The sequence below is a fragment of the Cervus canadensis genome, chromosome 18, assembly GCF_019320065.1.
Source record: "Cervus canadensis isolate Bull #8, Minnesota chromosome 18, ASM1932006v1, whole genome shotgun sequence".
NCBI classification, from domain to species: Eukaryota; Metazoa; Chordata; class Mammalia; order Artiodactyla; family Cervidae; genus Cervus; species Cervus canadensis.
Window position 1 is genome coordinate 37,949,157 of NC_057403.1, and position 21,461 is coordinate 37,970,617.

Sequence of the window (21,461 nt, forward strand, 5' to 3'; positions counted from 1 at the left end):
TGATTTATTGTTCTAAGAAGTTGACTTGACTCTGATATATTTTTCTAAAAAAATCAGCTTAGCATTAAAAAAAAAAATCAGCTTAGCATTTTAAAGTAAAGAATGTGAGAGGCCATATTAGGGTTTCCAGTTATTTTTAAAATTCTTCTAATGAATGATGTATAAACAAAGATTTAAGCTTGAAAGAAAGCAAAAGTTGTTAGAAAAAAATTTTAGTATTAAGCTAAGCTTGTGAAGAGAAACGCACATCTAAAGAGTGTGTGTGTATTTGTGTTTTAAACCTCTGATTCATGGAGGGTGCCCAATCTGAAATGATGGGATGAAAATTTACAGAAAAGAAAATAAGGAAGGAGGAGCAGAGCAGTTAGATTCAATCAATAATTCATGTGTTTGTTTAATAAAACCTATTGAATGCCTGTAGTATTTAAGAATGTGAGGTGCATTCGTGTATGTTTTCAATTTTAATTCTTGTAACAACTCTATGAAGTTGGAAATTTCTATTTTATAGATGAGGAAACTGAGCCACGGAGAACTTAAGTCTAATATCTAGTAAGTTTCAGGGGCTTCCCTAGTGGCTCAGTGGTAAAGAATCTGCCCTGCCAATTCAGGACATGTGGGTTTGATCCCTGGGTCAGGAAGATCTGCTGGAGAAGGAAATGGCAACCCAATCCAGTATTCTTGCCTGGGAAATCCCATGGACAGAGAAGCCTGGCAGGCTACAGTTCATGGGGTTGCAAAGACAGACACTACTGAGCACACGTGTTCTTTTCCTACTCCTTTGCATACTATACTTCTGGAATTCTCAAAATAGATTTAAATTGAGAGAATACCTTTATCTTATAGATGAAATATAAGGAAAAAGAATGCAGACAAGCATGGAAAGTGAGGACACAAAGAAAACACAAGGTGAGAAATTTATGGATCATATATCTGGGATTTGTTTTTTAGTCTATTTGTGGAATACACCACAGATTATCTGACAGGCTCCAGGAATTGAAAGAATTATTCACTAATTTATGTAAGTATTTATTAAACATCTAGTCTGTACCAGTCACACTGACTTTAGGAAACTGACATTCTAATGGGAGATGGCATGCTGATAATTAGAATACCATATGATAGCTGATTCAATGGAGGTGTATGTAAGAACAGTGGAAACCTGAGAGGACCACCAGCAAATTTCAGACTGTCTTCAGAAAAATGGAAATTTAATTCATGGACATGGAGGAGGTTAACCAGAGAGGAAATACTAAAATATAATAGGATGGGAAATAGTACTCCCTGATGGACCCCATCACATCAGGGTTTGGCTGAGGAAGAAGACCCCCCGCCCCCAAAAAAAGACTAAGAAAAACATTTCAGAAAGGTAAAGAGACAGGAATGTGGTATTTTGGAAATTAGCCTTATGAGAATGCTTTGAGAAAGGCATTCTCATTACCCTCATTACCCAAGAGGCTCAGTCTTAAATGTCACAGATGATGACTGAAGTATCCACTGGCCTTTTCATTTGTTTTGTTAATAGTAAACTTAATAGATTTCAGCCAGATTGCAGTATATTGAGGTCTGGGTGGGAAATAATCTGGAGACAGTATGAATAGCTTGGTGGTGGTTGTTTAGTTGTTAAGTCATGTCCAACTCTTTGCAACCCCATGAACTGTAGCCTGCCAGACTCCTCTGTCTGTGGGATTTCCCAGGCAAGAATACTGGAGTGGGTTGCCATTTGCTCCTCTAGAGGATCTTCCTGACCCAGGGATCAAACTCACATCTCCTACATTGCAGGCGGATTCTTTACCGTTGAGGCACCAGAGATTCCCATGAATAGCTTGCTCTTCTTCAGAGCTTATCTGAAAATATATGGCAGTAACTAGAGGGAGGTTGTAATGTTAAGGATCTTATAAGAGGTACAGAGATAAGAGAATTTGTGAAGGGACTTTCCTGGAGGTCTAGTGGTTAAGACTTCACACTTCCACTCTAGGGGGCCTGGGTTCTCTCCCTGGTCAGGGAACTAGATTCTACATGCTGCACTAAGAGTTTGCATGCCACAACTAACAAGATCCTGCAGGCTGCACCTGAAAAGACCCCTCATACTCCAGCTAAAAGATTCCACATTCCAAATGAAGGTAGCAGATCCTTCATGCCACAACTGAGATGTGGCACAGCTGAATATATATATACATGTATATTTTAAGTTTTATAGTTTCAGATTTTACATTTAGAACTACAATCTATTGTAAATTAGTTTTTGTATACAGTGTGAATAATGGATTCAAGTTTTGTTTTATTGTCTTTTTGAATATGATTATCCAGTTGTTCCAACACCATTTGTTGAAAAGGCTATGCTTTCTTCTCTACATTGCCTTTGTAAAAAAAATAGCCACTCATATGTATGGGTTTATTTTTGTACTATATTCTGTTTCATTTATCTGTTGATGCCATACTATACTCTTGATTACTATAGGTTTGTATTAAGTCTTGAAATTAAAGAGAGTTGAGTCTTCCATCTTTACTCTTCTCTTTCAGAATTGTTTGGCTATTCTAGGTCCTTTGCCTTTCCGTATGAATTTAAATCAGCTTGTCAATTTGTACCAAAATAGCCTGTTGGGATTGCATTGAATCTCTAGATCAATTTGGGGGAGAATTGACATCTTAACAGTATTTAATCTTCTGACCCATGAACAAGGTGTATCACTTCCTTTATTTCTGTCTTCTTTAATACCTCACAGTATTTTTTAGTTTTTAGTGTGTATATAATTCACATCTTTTGCTAGTAAAATTTCTTTTTCTTTTTCTTTGGCCACACCTTGTGCAGGATCCTAGTTCCCTAACCAGAGATTGAACCTGTGCCACCTGCAGTGCAAGCACAGAGCCTTAACCCCCGTACCACCAGGGAGCTTCCAGTATTTCATATTTTTTATGCCATTTTAATTGGCATTGGTGTTTAATTTCAATTTCTAATTACATATTGCTGGTATATAGAAATGTTACTGATTTTTTTCATGTTAGATGGATATTCTGAAACCTTACTATACTCATTTATTAGTTCAGTACCTATTTTGTAGATTCCATCAGATTATCTACATAGAAGGCCATGTCGTATGTGAATACTGATAGTTTTATTACTTCCTTCCCAATTTGGATGCCTTTTCTTTTTTCTTACCTGATGGCACTGGCTAGGCTCTCTAGTGCAATGATAAATGGAATGTTAAATAGAATGACACTGGCTAGCTTCTCCAGTACAATGCTAAACATCTCTGTCTTGTTCCTTAGGGAGAAAGAATTCATTCTTTGCTAAGTATGGTATTTACTGTAGGGTTTTTGGTAGATATACTTCATCAGGTTGAGGAGGTTCCTTTCTATTTCAAGTTTGCTGAATTTTTTTTTAGATCAGAAATGAAATTTTATCAAATGCTTTTTTTGCATATACTGAGATGACGTATTCTGTTTTAGTTTGTTGTATTACATTGACTGATTTTTAAAATCATAAACTAATCCTGCATTCCTGGGATAAAGTCACTTGGTCATGATGCATTATAATTTTAATTTATTTTTGAATTCAATTTGTTAAAATTGTTTAGACATTTTTTGCATGTATGTTTGTGAGAGATATTGGTCTGTAGTTTTCTTTTTTCCTTTCTAATGACTTAGTTTTAATATTAGAATGAAGAACTAATACTTTCCAAAAATAGATGGGGAAACAGTGGAAACAGTGCTGACTTTATTTTTCTGGGCTCCAAAATCACTGCAGATGGTGATTGCAGCCATGAAATTAAAAGATGCTTACTCCTTGGAAGGAAAGTTATGACCAACCTAGATAGCATATTAAAAAGCAGAGACATTACTTTGCCAACAAAGGTCCGTCTAGTCAAAGATATGGTTTTTCCAGTGGTCATGTATAGATGTGAGAGTTGGACTATAAGGAAAGCTGAGCACTGAAGAATTGATGCTTTTGAACTGTGGTGTTGGAGAAGACTCTTGAGAGTCCCTTGGACTGCAGGGAGATCCAACCAGTCCATCCTAAAGGAGATCAGTCCTGGGTGTTCATTGGAAGGGCTGATGCTGAAGCTGAAACTCCAATACTTTGGCCACCTGATGCGAAGAGCTGACTCATTTGAAAAGACCCTGATGCTGGGAAAGATTGAGGGCAGGAACAGAAGGGGACGACAAAGGATGAGATGGTTGGATGGCATCACCAACTCAATGGACATGGGTTTGGGTGGACTCTGGGAGTTGGTGATGGACAGGGAGGACTGGCGTGCATGGGGTCACGGGGTCACAAAGAGTCGGACACGACTGAGCGACTGAACTGAACTGAACTGAAAATAAGTTGTAAAGTATTATTTCTCTTGAAACTTTTTGGAAGACTTTGTGTAGAATTGAAATTATTTCTTCCTTAAATGTTGGGAAGAATTTACAGATGAAGCCATCTGAACCTGGGGTTTTCTTTTTTTTGGGGGGGGGGTTTTCTTTATAGAAAGGTTTTAAACTATGATTTCAATCTATTTCATACACACACACACACACATATATATATATATAATATTTATTTCTTCTTGGGCGAGTTTTGGTTAATTTGTTTTTTTGAAGCAACTTGTCCATTCACCTAAATCATTGAATCTGTAGGTATGAAGTTGTACATGACCATTATTATCTTTTGAATATCTTTAGAATCTATGTTGATGCATCTGTCTTAGTCTGATATTGGTGATTTTTGTCTTTGCTCTTTTTTTTCCCTGATCAGTTTGTCTAGGGGTTTGTTGGTTTTACTGATCTCAAAGACCCGGCTCTGTAGTTCAGCTTGGATCTTTATGATTTCGTTCCTTCTGCTTATGCTGGTTTAATTTACTCTTTCACTAGTTTCTTTAAGGTGGAAGCTGAGATCATTAATTTGTGACTTTCTTCTTTTATAATGTAGACATTTAGCATTACACATTTCTCCTAAACACTGATTTAGTAGCATCACACAAATTCTTTTTTTTGGAGGGGTGTATGCTGCATGGCTTGTGGGATCTTAGTTCCCCAACCAGGGATCAAACCCAGGCCCCAGCACTGAAAGTGCTAAGTCTTAACTACTGAACCACCAGGCAATTAGTACATCCCACCAATTCTAATATACTGTATTTCATTTTCATTCAGTTCATTCTAAATAAATATTTAAACCAAAGTAGCTTTAATTCAAGAGAATAATGCTTGTATTTTCTTTTCCTATATTTTGTGTGTGGAGAAAATCAAATTATAAGAAGCTCATTTCAAGTTGTTTTATTTAAGGAGCATCTTTCTTTACATATTTTCATTCCTTGTTAGATTTTTTTAAAGTAATACATGTTATTTAGAAAACAAAAACATGTATTTTGAGGGTGAAACTTAAGTGATTAGTTTTTTAAGGAAATGTTTAAAATAATGAAATTTTTGTTCTTTAGAAGTAAAGACTGACCTGAACTTATTATTGGAGTGTCTGAAGTATCAAATGGACAATGCTTTTTCACAAAAGGAAGCTTTGGTCACTATTCATTCAATTTGCCAACAAAACAGTAAGACATGATAGTGAAATTTTGTTTGTGATTCTTTTTAGTATTGTGATGTATGCGTTGTTCTTTCAATGCATATTATGAAGTATGCATTGTTCTTTCTCTTCTATTCAGTTACTTTATATGTTGTTATGTTCATGTGATTTCTTGTCCTTAAAAGAATAATTATAATAAATATCCTTCTTTGTTTTGTCTGCACATTTTACAGGTAATGCAGGTCTTTATTTTCGGGAAATCGGTGGTTTGATGTTTGTAAAAAATCTTGCAAAGTCAAGTGAACATAGTATGGTAAAAGAAGCAGCCTTATATACATTAGGAGCTGTTGCAGAACAAAATGGTAAAATATGAAAACTTTATTTCACTGTCCTAAGCATTGTGTTTTACTTTAACAAACTATTGAAATACAATTTTAGAATTAAATTTTTTACATGTCTGGATAGTTTTATCCAAGTGTTTTATTTAAATTAATGCATGCCAAAGATTTTATTTAACTTTTTAACTAACGAGGGAAGCAGTAAAATGTTATAGCTGCTTCAAAAGTAATGGCAAAAAACAGTGCTGTAGGCATTTGAGAAAGCTGAATTTTATGAACAGGTACATAACTAGTCAGTGTCTGCAGGTCAAAGATGAGTTGCGTTCTACTGGTCAAAATGTTTTGCATTTCTGTGGACAAGAATAACTTGTGTCACTATCAGTTTTCTAGAGTTATGAATTAGCCCAAAGACTGTAAAAGGCACAAATAATCTAGAAAGAAGGCTAGACAGGATGTTCAGTACTTGTTATCATCCATTTCGAAATTTTTCACAGCTTTTTTCTTGCCATTAGTTGGAAACATTTTTTTAACTTTGTCTTTTACTATGCTTATCCTTTTTTTTTTTTTTTTGGCCATACAAAGTTTTTTTATTTTTATAAAAATAAATTCATCATTCTTTTCCTTTCTTGTTTCTGAATTTTGAATCAGAGGAAGTTTTCCCATATTCCCAGGTTATAGAGGAATCCACCCACATTTTCTTTTGGTACTTGTATGACTTTATTTTTTACTTTTGCATGTTTTATTCTTTTTGAATTTTCCTGGGGTATGAGATGATGAATGGTTCCAGTTTTATGTGGCAATCCAGCTATTGCAGCACTTCTTATTGTAAAGGAGATCTTTTTCACATTGATTTGAGATGCAGCCACTATCACTTAATGAGTCTATCTCTAGTTTTTCTATTCTGTTCATTGTCTGTATATCCGGGTACTTGAATCAGAATATGAAGGTAACCCACAACCATCTTGTATGTGGATAAAGATGTTTTGGGTGCTTGGCCACTCAGTTGTGTCCAACTCTTTGCAACCCATGGATTGTTTCCTGCCAACTCCTCTGTCCATGGGATTCTCCAGGCAAGAACACTGGAATGGGTTGCCATTTTCTTCTCCATGTTTTGGGTGTGGCTGACAAAAATATTTTTTCTGTAGTGTACCTGAAATGAAGTTAAATCTAAATCATGTTTATCAAATAACTTTATATTCTTATATTTTCATCCATTAACTTCATCACTTGTTTTGAGACTAAGTTATGCTCTAGGCACTGGGGATAAATAAGACATTGTCTTTGCCTTTGAGATTGTCTAAAAACTGTTCTAGACCCTGGATATATGTGTTCAAATTATTTTTTACAATTCTGCTTATTGCATGATTATCACCAAAGAACCCCTCCTTATCAGGTAGGTATCACTTTTGCTTTTTGAAAAGATATTTTTATATCTAGAAGAGTCTTTAAAAATAGCACAACTATCATTTACCCCTCTCTTCTAAAGCAGGTTTCTGAATTTTCTTAAATTTTTCTTTGGCTACATTTTGTTACTTATCCTCAAATTCTTCGGTCATGTTTTATCCCAAATTTTTGTTAGGCTTAATTTTGAAGTTTAGTTACTGAAAATTCTGAGATTGTAATACGTGCTTTAGAACTAGGTCAAGTACTTCTGATTAAGATACTGCTTCTTTGGTCTGTTAATTGAGTAAGCACTTAAATTTGTCAGAATTTGCTATATGACTGATGAATGTCAGTGAAATGAGACTCGGTTGAGAACCATCCATAATGGCAATTTTATATTTTGTTCAGCATATTTTAAAACTTGTTTGTGCTAATACATAGAAATTAAAATTATATTTTCATGTTTCAGTTTACTGTCAGCAGACTTTGTGTACTTCAGAATTGTTTGAAGACTTAACTTGGTTCTTATCTAACAGTGATTCAAACACAAATCTGAAAAGAATGTCTGTCTATGTTATTTTGGTTCTGGTTTCAAATAACAGTAAGTACATTCTCTTATGTTATAGAAATATTTTTAAAAATAATAAATTGGAACAGACATTATTAATCATTTTATTCTAGTCAGTGCCTTTTAAAACTTTACTAACTTCTTAGAACTACTGGCTCTAAAGACAATATAGCATGATTTTAATTATTTAATATTTATTAATTTAAAAAATGGTAAAGTGATTTGTATTATTTAACTAGCATTGCAAAGGAATGGCATTAAAAGCAAAAGAGAAGCATTTAATGAATTATTGTTGTTTTGACACTAAGTCATGTCCAACTCTTTTGTGACCCCATGGACTGTAGCCTACCAGGCTCCTCTGTCCAGGGGATTTCCCAGGCAAGAATACTGTAGTGGGTTGCCATTTCCTTCTCCAGATCTTCCTGACCGAGGGATCGAACCCACGTCTCCTGCATTGGCAGGCAGATTCTTTACTGCTGAGCCACCAGGGAAGCCCCATTTAATGAATTAGTTTGGTTGATTTTCCATTGAATTGGCCACTCAGTTATCATCATATTTAAGGTCATTTTATCAGTCAGCAATGACCTTAAATTTCATGTAGCTCTTGGCTAAAGTTTTACTTTGCTTTTGTTGTTTTAGTTTTTATTTTGGAATAATCTTAGCTTCACAAAAAAGTTGCAAAGATAGTATATAGAGTGTTCCTGTATACCTCTTGCTCAGGCTAAAGGCTCTTTTTTTGTTGCTTTATTTAGATCTTCAAATTGTTAGAAATTTTATATGCATTTAAATGCTTCTAGATTTTATTTTTTCATTTTTTAATATTTAAATTTTTTTTTCTATTTTGGAGCATATTTTGGTACTATAACACAGAACTATGCAAAATAAATGTTTTGTGATTTTTAGAGGAAATTTGAATACTGTCATTCTCTAAGCATAAGTAATATATTTTCCATAATAATCTTGATTATAAATTTTTACCTACTGTAATTCTGTATTGTACTTTATAATACTTTAAAGTGACTGAAAGTTATTTATTAAAAGTACTGCTTAAATGTTGTTTTCCATTTGTGCAAAATTATTTTCTAAACAGAAATCTTTCATGTAATACATGGCAATTTTTTTAAGGGACTGGACAGACACTTGTGAGAGAAACAGGTTGTATTTCAGTTCTATCACAGTTGTTCAAGTAAGTAAAAAGATGTTTCTTATTATTAATTATTCATAACTTAATACCTTAACACATATGTATTAATTACTTTCTTTACTCTTTAACCTGATAGGACTGTTCTTTCAAAATATGAGTTGAATTTGTCAGATGAAAGTGCTTTGCAGAGTTATCAGTTGTGGTCTTCAGTGTGTAGTACTCTGTGTGTCTGTGTCAACAATCCTCAAAATGGTAATTATCTCAAATATTTAAATACTAAAAAAAGACTAAAGACAAATAAAAAGCTGATATTTTCCGAGTATACTAAAATATGATTGCCTTTATCCCTTTCAGATGAAAATCAAATGCTTTGCTGCTCACTTTTTACGCATGCTAATGACTGGCTGATAAATTGCATGAAAGCTGAGATAATTCGCCCTATTTGCTCATTTATTGGACTCACTCTTGCAAATAACAGTAAGTATTTATTATTCTCCAGGCTTTATTTGAGATAACCTATTGAATTTCAAAGCATAACCTATTGAATTAATTAATGAATTCCAGTAAATTGGGTCATTTTGGATACATTTTACTATTGTATAAGTTACAATCTTATACATAGAAAAACATAGCAAAACTATAAAAACCCACATAGAGTGTTATCTGAAAAAATTAGAAATTAATAAAAGTAAAACATCTAGAAAAGTCCCTAATATCTAGAAATTAAGCAACAAAATACTAAAAACCCACATCAAAACAAAAACACAAACCTATGAGTCAAAAAAAAATTACAAAGGAAATTAGAAATGTTTTTAACTTAATGACGATGAAAACATAATATTTTTAGATGGAAATTTATAGCAGTAAGGCTTGCATAGAAAAGAAGAAAGGTCCCAAATCAATTATATTAGTTTCCACCTAAGAAACGAAATAATAAAACAAGTTAAAGTAAATGTAAGCATAACAAAGTGAATAATAAAGAGAAGATTAGCAATCAATGAAATATAAAAAGAACAGAATAGATAAATCAATTAAACCAAAAACTAGATCTTTGAAAAGATCAGTAAAATGGATCCTTTACCCAGACTAATCACGAAATAGAGAGAAGGCCCAAATTATGAGGAATATAGCTTTATGCCACTAAATTAGATAATGTAAATGAACTGGACAAATTCTTTGAAAGACAAGCTACAAAAGCTCACTCAAGAAGAAATATATAACCTGAGTATTCAGTATCTAACAGAAAAATTGAATTTGTAGTTTAAAACCTTAACACAGAGGAAATTCTAGGTCATAAAGGCATCACTGGTAAATTCTACCAAACATTTAAGGAAAAAAGTTCTACATAAATTATTCCAAGAAGTAGAAGTAGAAGAAGCACTTCTCAACAAACTTTTAAGGCCAGCGTTATTTCCATACTAAAGCTTGAAAAAAGCATTATAAGAAAACTATATGCCAATATCCTACATATATGCAGATGTAAACATCCTTAACAAGATATTAACAAATCAATCCAGCAAAATATAGAAAGGATGATGTATTCTGATTAGGTGACATTCATTTTAGGAATGCAAGGTTGGTTTAACATTAGGAAATTCACAATATTCATAGACTAGAAAAGAAAAACTATATGATCTTCAGAGATGTAGGAAAAGCTTTTCACGTAATTTAACATACATTCATGACAAAAGATTTTGGTGAGCTAGGAACAGAAGGGAACTTTCTCAATGTGATGAAGGGCCTCTACAAAATATTATAGCTAATACTTAAATGGTGAAGGACTTAATGCTTTTCCCCTAAGATTGGAAAGAAGACAAGGATGGCCACTCTCTTTATTTAACTGGACATCCAAGTCAGTGCAATAAGGCAAGAAAATGAAATAAAAGACATAGAGATTGAAAAGGAAGAAGAAAATATAGTACTTATTCATAGATGACCTGATTGTGTAAAGAATCTACAAAAAGCTACAAAACTAATAAGTGATTTTAGCAAAGTTGCAGGATACAAGGTCATATGGAGACAATTAGGAACTTAAAGTGACTATCATGTAGGATAATATAAAAAACTCAAAATACTTAGGGATATATTTATTGATATATGTGGAATGTCTGTATGCTGAAAACTATAAAACATTGCTGAGATTAAAAAAAATTAAAACTTAATGGGAGAGATATCATACTCATGGATTGTAAGATTCAATATTGTCATAATGTCACTTCTCAAATTTGTCTCTAAATTCATAGCATTCCCTATCAAAATCTCAGCAGGCTTTTCTATAGAAATTGACAAGTTGACTCTAAAATTTACATGGAGATGCAAAGGGGCTAGGACAGTAAAATTTATTTGAAAAAGGACAAAATTGTAGAATTTATGTTACCTGATTTCAGTATGTACTATACAGTAATCAACAGTGTAGTACTGGTGTAAGTGTAGGTATAGATCAATGGGATAAAATAGAGAGCCTAAAAATAGACACACACACACACACACACACACATATGGTTGATTTTCTACAAAGGTGCCATGGTAACTCTGTGTTGGAAAATGTAGTATTTAAAAAAAATGATGCTGGTAAAAGTATTTACCTATCTGTGAAATATGAATATCAACCCTTACCTTAAACAGTGTGAAGTGTTAGTTGCTCAATCGTTTCCAATTCTTTGTGACTCCATTGACTGTAGCCCGCCAGGCTCCTCTGTCCATAGAATTCTCCAGGCAAGGATGCTGGAGTGGGTTGCCATGCCCTTCTCCTGGGAATCTTCCCAATTTGGGGATTGAACCTGGGTCTCCTGCACTGCAGGCAGATTCTTTACCATCTGAGCCACTAGGGAAGCTGGTATACAAAATTAACATAATATACAAAAATTAAATGATCCATATACCTCAATATAAGAAATAAACTATAAAACTTCTAGACAAAAACAGGAGCAAATCTTTATAATTTGGGAGTAGACACACATTTCTTAGGACAGAAAAAACATGAGCCACCAAAGAAAAAATGATCATTTGGAGTTCACTGAAATAAAAATGTTTTATTCTTCAGAAGTTCCTGTTAAGGCAAAAAGGCAAGCCATTGACTGGGAGAAAATATTTGTGAAATGTACATCTGATAAAGAACTTGTGCCCAGGAAAACCCCAAGGAAATATCACTATACACCCATTAGCATGACTAAAAGTAAAAAGGCTAGTGACATTAAATATTGAGGTTGTAGAACAACTGAACTTTCTCACACATTGCTGGTGGTATATCTATATTCAGATATTTAAAGCAAATAGTTGTCTTTCACATGCTTATGTGCAAAGGAACATATCTCTATATAATTTCAAAAATTGAAACCTATTTCCGTGATGCTTTGACATTTCCTCTTTCTTTAAATACCAACTTAAATGAATAATACATATAGGACCTTATTACTCTCAACAGACTGGTATGAAATAGATTAGAGGCATCATCAACTTAATAGACATGAATCTGAGCAAACTCTGGGAGATAGTGAAGGACAGGTAAGCATGGCGTGCTGCAGTCCATGGGGTCGCAAAGAGTTGGACACGACTTAGTGACCGAACAACAATTTTAAATACTCTGTACAAAGTATAGACTAGGATGTTCTGTTTATAAGTCTGATTTTTCATTACACAGAATATAATTGAAAATACTTTTTAGTAAAGAAACCTATTTTGGCATCCCTGTAATACTGAAAATGTTTGAATGAATGAATGAAAGCCGGTTAATCGTGTCCAACTCTTTGCCACCAGTCATGTCTGACTCTTTGCAGGATTATAGCCTACCAGCCTTCTCTGTCCATGGAATTTTCCAGGCAAGAATACTGGAGTGGATTGCCATTTCCTTTTCCAGGGAATCTTCCTGACTCAGGGATAGAACCCGGGTCTCCCACACTGCAGGCAGATTCTTTACTATCTAAGCCACAGGGAAACTGAAGAAACTGAAAATGTTTACATATCCTTAAATAACATTTTCTAACAGTCTGTTCCCAGATGTAGAAATTTTTGAACCTGATTTTTTTTAGATTAAGAGCTTTGTGTTTTATTAAACAATTTTAATATAAAAAGTACTTTTATGTTTAAATCATCCTGGCTTAATTTGTGGTTCTAGGGTAGACCAGGAAGAAGGTTTATCACAGAATTATAATCATTAGCCCATATATTCATTTGTTATATGTCCCCTGCTGGGATAGGGGCTATAGAGACTATTGAATGCACAGACCCATGGGGTACTTTCCCATCAGAATCATTTTCAACAGGGGAATAAAAGACTGAAGGCTTTTAAAAAATATATCTGTCATTGAATCTTTGCTTGGAATAGTTGTTATGACTCTCAGTAATATGTTATACTCTAATGCTCTAAGAAGTAAAAGAATTAGGCTTACCTAAATAAGATGGATGAAATATGTGAGTTTTTTTGAAACAGTTAAATTACCTTTTTGTTGATTTAGCCAATCTGAGGAATGAGTTATTTTGGAATTCAGAAAATAGGCAGCTTGCTAGTTGTAATACCAAGCTAAATGAATGAATCTATAGCTCTTGTAGGACTGGAGTTTAATATCATTCTTGCAAAATTTACCAGTCTTGATCAATGAAATGAGATGTCTAACATACAAGAAAGAAGTACTGTACTATACATATGGTTGTACTATGTTGAAATGAGTTTCTTATATAAGTAAATAGAATCAATCTTGTGATTATGTATATGCACAGGTAAGGATTAGATTTTTCATTCTTTAATTTTGGGATTTTTAGTAAGTATTTTTAAAAGTCAAGTTAATGTTATATTTAGTACAAGTTAATTTAATGAAACCATATACTTGTCTTATTTGAAGTATTAATAGTTCTGCTACTTTATTCCTTAAGCTTATGTTCAGAAATACTTTATATCTGTGGGTGGACTGGATGTATTGTCTCAAATTCTTGTGCAACTGGAATCTGATTCACACAAGACTCCTTTCAGTGCTAAGCTTGCAGTGGTGGTGACAAAGACAGTGGATGCATGCATTGCTGATAATCGTGAGTGAAAATGCTTAGTAATTTTTCCACAGTTGCATTTTGTTTGAATTCAGCATGGTGAGTGTTGAAATGGTAGATTGAACACAAGCATGGATTGGACTTCTAGTTTCACATAAGTGGGAGAGAACCTAGAAATTATCTAGTCCAACTCCTTATTTTCTCATGGAGGTTATGACGTCCCTAAGGATTCAAATCTAGGTCTTCTGATTTCAGGTTTGATGACAGAATCAAGAGAAAAGCCTATCAGTCCTAAATCTTTGTTTCACTTAAAAAGCAGCATTAAATGAAAAAGATTAGATGAGGAATCAAGGGACATTTTGGAGACACAGGGAATGGAAAGCCCAATTTATAGATTTTAAAAAATGAGATAAAGAATTAAGGTATGCCTCTATCCAGTAAGTATGAGATGGACTTATCCTACCACGACTAGTGAGTGGCTGAACCAGACTAGAACTCATGGCTATAGATTTTTAAAAATGACATAAAGAATTAAGGTACGCCTCTTATCTGGTAAGTATGAGTTGGACTTATCCTACCATAATGAGCGAGTGGCCGAACCAGACTAGAACTCATGGCTGTTTCTCACATGTACAAATACTGAAGAATGATAGTCCATAAATCTTTGTAATAAGCAGTTCTTGACATTCATGAATAACTGAAAAAACATGGTAGATCATTTTTTAAAAATTCAGTTATGTGCTAGGCTCTATGTAAGCTCTAGAGATAAAAAAATGATTATGACATAGTCCTCTGAGGAATTCACAACCTTTTTGTTGCTACCAGGACTGTTAGACTCTGAACTCTGTTTTTAAAAACTGCAAAAAAAAAAACAAAACAAAAACACAACCCATGAAAAGTGTAGTTTAAAATGGTAGACTTCTTGAATTTTTCACATCTCAGTATAGATTCAAGTATGCTTCACTGCATCATTAACATCAATAGAACCATGACCTGTTAGTAGTGTATTTCAATGACAGGCAGGAATTGATTACATAGGAAGGTCTATACTGTCAGTCTAGATAAGACAAGGTATGTAAGATGAGAGCAAGCAGCTTTTAGGGAAGGTAGTATTACTTCATATTCATAACACTATATAGGACAACTTAGCAGAAAGCATTCTTCAAAAAATTTGCTTTAGTGTAATGTCTTTAGTATGGGAAGAGGAATTAATGAGAGCTTTATAAGCCTCCATCTTATTATAATGCATTTGTTTATAGTCATACATATATATTGCATGTTATATGAGATGTGAATTTTAGATACTACATAATATCATTCTCCCAGGATAAGATCTGAAAAATAGTATATGTAATATCTGGAAAATATGTATAGGTAGGGATAAGTTGTAAGTTTGTACTTGTTCTTTTTTTTCCCCTTTTTAAGCTACTTTTGGTGTTGTATTATCCAAGTACCACATTGTTTCAAAACTTCTGGCATTGCTGCTTCTTGACAGTCTGGATTCAGGAGAAAAATTTAGTGTCATACTTACTCTTGGTCATTGTACAGAGGATTGTGGTAAGTACTGGATTTACTTAGCATGTTTATTAAAACAGTAGAGTGGAAATACACTGTTATTTCCTCCCCAGCTTAAAAGTACTGTTGCCTTTCTCCTAGTCCCTCAGCCAGTCATCGGGCCTCATCCTTCTTCATCCATGGTATTCAGTCAGTCACTAAGACCTGTGGTTCTACTAATACATCTATTTATCCTTCCTTAGCATTTTCTGCTCAGTTCCAGTGCTACTTTCCCAATTTACGCCCTCAGCCCCTCAACATCTTTCATCAGTGTTTTTGCAAGAGTCGTCCTTGTGTCCTCTTCCTTCTGTCTCCGATTTTTCATTCTACTCCTCACATTGCTGCACAGATATGATCCTGTTCTCCCTTGTTGAAAGCCTTCAAAAGTTCTATCTTTCTTTCGCTACTTTTCATTCTCTCCTATTTTTCTCTTCCCCTTTCATTTTTTCCCTCTCTAGTTTCCTGCCATTGTTCCCCTGTTCACTTGCCTCCTTTCTAACCTTCTTTACTTTTCTCTGTCTCCTCCTCCCATGTTTCCACTTCCCTTTCTTCGTGCTTTCTTGCTTCTTCTCTCTCTTCCCTCATTTTCTATTCTCTCCATTCATTTATTTCTCTATACTTTCTCTTCACCTGTATATAATTTAGGGTTTACTATACTTTTAAAATTCTTAATTTTTATTTTTTAATTGCGGTATAATTGGCAACTAAACCTTTTTTTAAACCAAGTGAGGACAGTTCATTTACTCTTATGAGATATGACACTATTCTGTGGCTGTTTTTCACAGATTATAACTTATGAGACTTAGGTATCTTACGTAAGTAGATTATTTTCTAGATTGAAAATACTTTTGAAACTTTGTTTTTCTGTATTTTTAAATTTGAACTGTGTTCATAATTATCACAAGAAAGAATTATGACCTCATGCATATAGCTTAAGATAAAATAACTCTCAGAATTCCATGGTCGTCCAGGGGTTAGGACTTGGCACTTTCACTATCAGTTCAATCTCTGGTTGGGGAACCAAGATCTCGTAAGCCCCATGGTACGGCCAAAAAAAAGATGAAATAACTATTTTCTACTTTAATTTTTGATGTGTTTTCCAGAGGAAAATCAGTATGATTTTTTTAAAAACAATGGCCTTCCACTCATGATACAAGCCTTAACTGAATCTCAAAGTGAGGAACTAAACAAAGCTGCCACTTTCGTGCTTCACAACTGCAAAAAAATTAGTAAGTTTACTATTACTTAAAAAAAAACCTACCAAAGTTTTTGAAAGGCAATTTATATCTGCTTTGATGAACCAAGCCCCTTTAGCTCCCAGCCTCTTCTTACATTTGAAAAGTAGACTATATAATTTTGACATGACAACTAGAGTATTACAGCATATAAAAAACTTCTATGGAAGGGAGCAGCAGTATAGATAATTCACTTATTTAATGCACTGTGGACAGATTTAGTTCTAGAACTTAAATCTGAGGGCTACAGGTGACTTAGGATTAAATCATAATATAAAGTATGTTCATTTATTTATTTAAAAAATATTTGAGTGCCTCTTATTTGCCAGGCACTGTGCTAAGCTTAAGGGAGACAGTGATAAGATATAGCAGTCTATGTGCTCATAGAACTTAGTTTAACTAGAGAAATATGAAGTAAATGAATATATTATTATAAATTAATGCAAAGGTTAAGAGTGGATGGAACACAGATCCTAACCTGTAATAAAAGACGGTGACCTAGGCTTGGAGCAGAACAGGCTTTGGGAGGAAGTGATTCTTCACCTGAGATCTGAATGTAGAGTTAATTAGGTGAAAAGAAGGGAGTTTGTCTTGGTCCAGTGTCTCAAGCATAAGCAACGGTGAGGCACAAAGGTCCTGTGAGAGGAAAGAACCTGGTACATCCAAGAATTGATGGCTGGAGCATTGAGGAAATAGCCATGAAAAGGAGTTTGGTCTTTTGAAAGAAAAATTGCAGCCACAATACGTAAAAAATTTTAAAATTATAGGAAGGAACCTATAATCCACATGTGTTAAAAAAAAAATAAAACCAGTATCCATAAACTTGAGCATGTTTATATGTCTGGTATAACATATTTTCATGCTATTTTTTACCTATAATTCCAAAAAGTAAAGTCTATTTTATGACTCTTCGGGTCCTCAACTTCTGCCAAGCACTTTCCACTTATTTTCAGTACCAATTAGGCAGTTAAGATGGTTTGGATGTGCAAAATTTAGAGAAGGGGTTGTGGGATATGAGTTTGTCCTTATTTAAAGTGTTCGAATAACATTTCTAGTAATGGATAAACTCACTATTTTTTTTCCATATTACAAAGCTGAGAAGTTATCTCTAAGTCTAGGAGAATATTCTTTTGATAAAAATGAAGAGCGTTTAAAGGACATAAATATGAAAGAGAAGAATCTTGAAGATTACTGGAAGAAAGCAAAGGAAATTTTACACAGAATAGAAGAACTTGAAACAGAAGGAAATGAGGTTGGCTTTTTTGTTTCAAATAATACAGAACTGTTTTCAAAATTTTTTTAATAATAGAGGTTGGAGGGTAAAATATTTTGCTTACATATTTGCTTTTTATTTTTATGGTTTTAAATTTAAAATTCAATAGTAATACTTGAGGAATCATCCTTGAACACAGAAAAAAAAAATATTTTTAAAAAGTGAAAATGAAGGACTTCCCTGGTGGTCCATTGGTTAAGAGTCCGCCTTCCAATGCAATGGATGCAGGTTCGATTCCTGGTCAGAGAACTAAGATCCCACATTCCATGGGGGCATTAAGCCTGGCCTTCACTTCTAGAGAGCCTTCCTGCTGCAGATGGCAGAGCCCAGGCACTCCAGAACCTTGCTCTCTACAACTTCAGAGAAGCCTAGGTGCCACAACTGTAAAGCAGCTTAAAATAGATGTTTAAAAAAGTGGAAATAGTGACTGAAAAAATAAGAGACATGGAAGATAGAGTCACGAGATCTACCATTTATATAGTAAGGGTTTGAGAAAGAGAAAGAATGGAGAAGTAATAGTTGTCCCTTGAACAACAGGTGTTTGAACTGCTTGAATCTATTCATACATGGCTTATTTTGACTTTATTTTTGTGTAAATCATGAGATATATGTTCCCATCTGACTACCCAAAAGTCCCCAAATCATTTAATAAATATTCTCCCCTTTCTCCCTAATGTAAACTTCATCTTTTATAATGTATTATTCTACTGACAGTCATAAACTTTTTATGCATTATTTAAAGGGAGTGTAATTTGGATTATAAAACCTGATTATTTTGAAATTATTTACTTATTTCTATATTATAGGAAAATGTACAAGGAGAGAATTATAAGAATAATGTTTCATCTATGAACATAAATATTCAAGATACACTGAAACACCTCCATGCAGATAGCAGCGGTGATGTTCCCAAAGCAGAAGATAAAGATAAAAGCCAGGCTAGAAAGCTACATGGTTCTAAGTCCCATAAAGTCATGTCTAAAGCATGTACAAATGATGATCAAGTGAAGATGGTGTTAAGGAGTGCAAATCCAGTTAATGCTTGTTATAGGGAGAGTGGGCAAAATAAGACTTTATGTACAGCCAATTCAAGCTGCAAACAAAACCTATGTGAAGAAACAACTTCTGAAAAAAAGAACTTTGTTTCTCACTCAAGGTATAATTTAATAATTGTTTCTAACTTTTATTTTACTTATTTATTCAGCATTTGTGTGTGTGTGTGCGTGTAGTACAATGTGCTATACTCCTAAGCACTGGGATATAGAAATGATAAAACATGGTTTTGGGAAGGAACCTAATGTAGGAAGTTTTGGGAAAAGGGTTTGGACGGGACAGTCTTGGCCAGTTCGTCTAGGGTCTGGCATGTCATACTCAAGATTTTCTGTTTTAACTTATAAGGTATAAGGAGCCATTGATAATTTTAAATCAAATGGCATAACCAGATTTGAATTTTAGAAGGGATACTCAGAAAACTTAAACTGAATGTCTATAGCTGAAATAATGATACACATATTGATAATCAATCAGCAATTTGGCAAAAGCCAGTTTGTAAGTTTAATTTGATAAATGGCAGTAAGGTGTGATTAAGATCTGGTTTAGGCTTACCTTTTCATTTGTCCCCTGTATCTCCTCTCCAGTACATGTTCTTTCTCCCTCACGGGTAGCCTACGGGACTGGACCTGGGATCATAGCCTTTCTTCTTAGAACCTTTCTTGTGTTCTGCTCTTCTGATAGTTACTGGACTATGAGGGAGACGGAAGAGGATGCTGCCATGTTTTGGGAGGTTGCAGGGTAAAACAAGTGTTAGAAAGATGGATTATATCATCACATTCCCTTTTTCCTTTTCCAAACCATGTAATTTTAACTTGATTTCTTAGGCATGTAGAATTGGGAATTAGTGAGATATGCTCTTGGGCCAGCCTTCTTGCCCTCTGGCCCACTGAATTTTTTATTTCCTCTTTTTTGCTTTTCTTCTTTCTTATTTTCCTCTTTTTTCCCCCATGTTTCTGCTGACATCAGTATTGTTGCTGTTTGGAGTCTTGTTTAACTCTCGCTTTTTTTTAAATTGAAGTAGAGTTGATGTTACAGTTGCAGTGTTTCAGCTGTACAGCAGTGATCCACTTACTGTTCTTTTTCCGATTCTTTTCCATTACATATTACTACAAGATATTGAATATAGTTCCCCATTCTATACTGTAGGCCCTTATCATCTATTTATATATAATAGTTAACTCCACTTTTAGAAACAAGGTTGTATGTAACTGCTGCATACCATACTTTGGCAGAATTTGGTGGGTTTCAGTAGATCCTGGTTCCAGCTCCTTCTGTCTGCCAAACTCTGCTTATATAGAAACATTTGTTCACACACCAATATTTACTTATAGTAATCTTGTGTCTATTTTCTTTCAGAGACCAAATTTTTAAACACCCAACTCCTATTGCCAAAAATACAAAGCAGCAATTACCAGTAACAGGTATGACTAAAAATGTTTCTTCTTTGATTGTTGAACATATTCAGGTGATTAATATAGCTAAAAATGTACATTGGTATATCTTCTCTCTAACATACAAGCCATGCCTTTACCTCTCTTTCTAAACGAAGTGCTTCAGTCACCTTTTGTTAATATCCAGAACCTTTCTGTTTATCCACTAGGATGACTGGATGTGTAGTCCCGGGCTACAGTTTATGAAAATTTTCAGAATTAATAAATCTTGTAAATGTCACATACTTTTTACTGATCAAAAATACCTTGCATTTTGCAATTTTTTCTCCAGATCCATTTACATTATGTTCAGATATAATAAATAAAGAAGTCATCAGTTTTCTAGAAACAGACAATTGTTCCAAAATGTTGAGGTATAGATGCTCAGGTAAGTATTTTTTTAATTGTAATTCATAATTAAAGTTTATATGACATAAGTTAACCAGAATTTGTAATAGTTCTACCAGTGTGATTTAGACTTCATTCCCTTTGGAGAAATAACAATCTTGGGTGTCATAAAAAACTCAATACGTTTTATCTACAGTAGCCTGTGTTCCCAATATTTGTTCATATGAGTCAACACAGCTAATAGTTTTTAAAAATTACCTTATTCTCTTTTTGTCACCATCTATAAGTTTAGCTTTACTGAGTAAGGTAAACATTTTTTGTATTTTCAGAGAGTCAATAAATAGGTATATATTCTGGATTATGTTCTGAAAATCATAGGCATTAATTGTCTATTTTTATATTTAGAGTAAATTTATAAGTTTTTCTAGTATTCCATGTCCCATTATTTCTTTTTTCTTCAGGGTCCTCAGTGCTTACTCCATCCTCTCTTCTCCTTCATATCCAAGTATTTGCTCTTTGTTTACTCTTATTGTTGCACTCTGCCCTTTGGAGAAAATTGAGGCTCTTCCACAGTAGGCTCAAAATACTACTATTCTTCTGTCTTCCACCAGTCGTGCCCAACTCTTTGCAGGATTATAGCCTGCCAGGCTCCTCA

General features: G+C 34.0%; 1 protein-coding gene across 8 annotated transcripts in view; it reads left to right on the plus strand.

Annotated features, from left to right (window-relative positions):
* The window catches only part of TERB1 (telomere repeat binding bouquet formation protein 1), a 31,773-nt gene that overhangs the window by 3,222 nt on the left and 7,090 nt on the right, over positions 1 to 21,461 (plus strand). For all 8 annotated transcript variants that reach the window (XM_043437752.1, XM_043437756.1, XM_043437759.1 and 5 more), the window contains 14 exons: positions 844 to 906; positions 5,418 to 5,528; positions 5,734 to 5,862; positions 7,691 to 7,822; positions 8,915 to 8,975; positions 9,070 to 9,185; positions 9,288 to 9,410; positions 13,803 to 13,955; positions 15,339 to 15,470; positions 16,571 to 16,696; positions 17,797 to 17,954; positions 18,782 to 19,131; positions 20,385 to 20,449; positions 20,751 to 20,846. In XM_043437752.1, coding sequence (XP_043293687.1) covers positions 864 to 906; positions 5,418 to 5,528; positions 5,734 to 5,862; positions 7,691 to 7,822; positions 8,915 to 8,975; positions 9,070 to 9,185; positions 9,288 to 9,410; positions 13,803 to 13,955; positions 15,339 to 15,470; positions 16,571 to 16,696; positions 17,797 to 17,954; positions 18,782 to 19,131; positions 20,385 to 20,449; positions 20,751 to 20,846 — 1,795 coding nt within the window. In that variant the 5' untranslated portion in view covers positions 844 to 863. The remainder of the gene's footprint in view (positions 1 to 843; positions 907 to 5,417; positions 5,529 to 5,733; positions 5,863 to 7,690; positions 7,823 to 8,914; positions 8,976 to 9,069; positions 9,186 to 9,287; positions 9,411 to 13,802; positions 13,956 to 15,338; positions 15,471 to 16,570; positions 16,697 to 17,796; positions 17,955 to 18,781; positions 19,132 to 20,384; positions 20,450 to 20,750; positions 20,847 to 21,461) is intronic.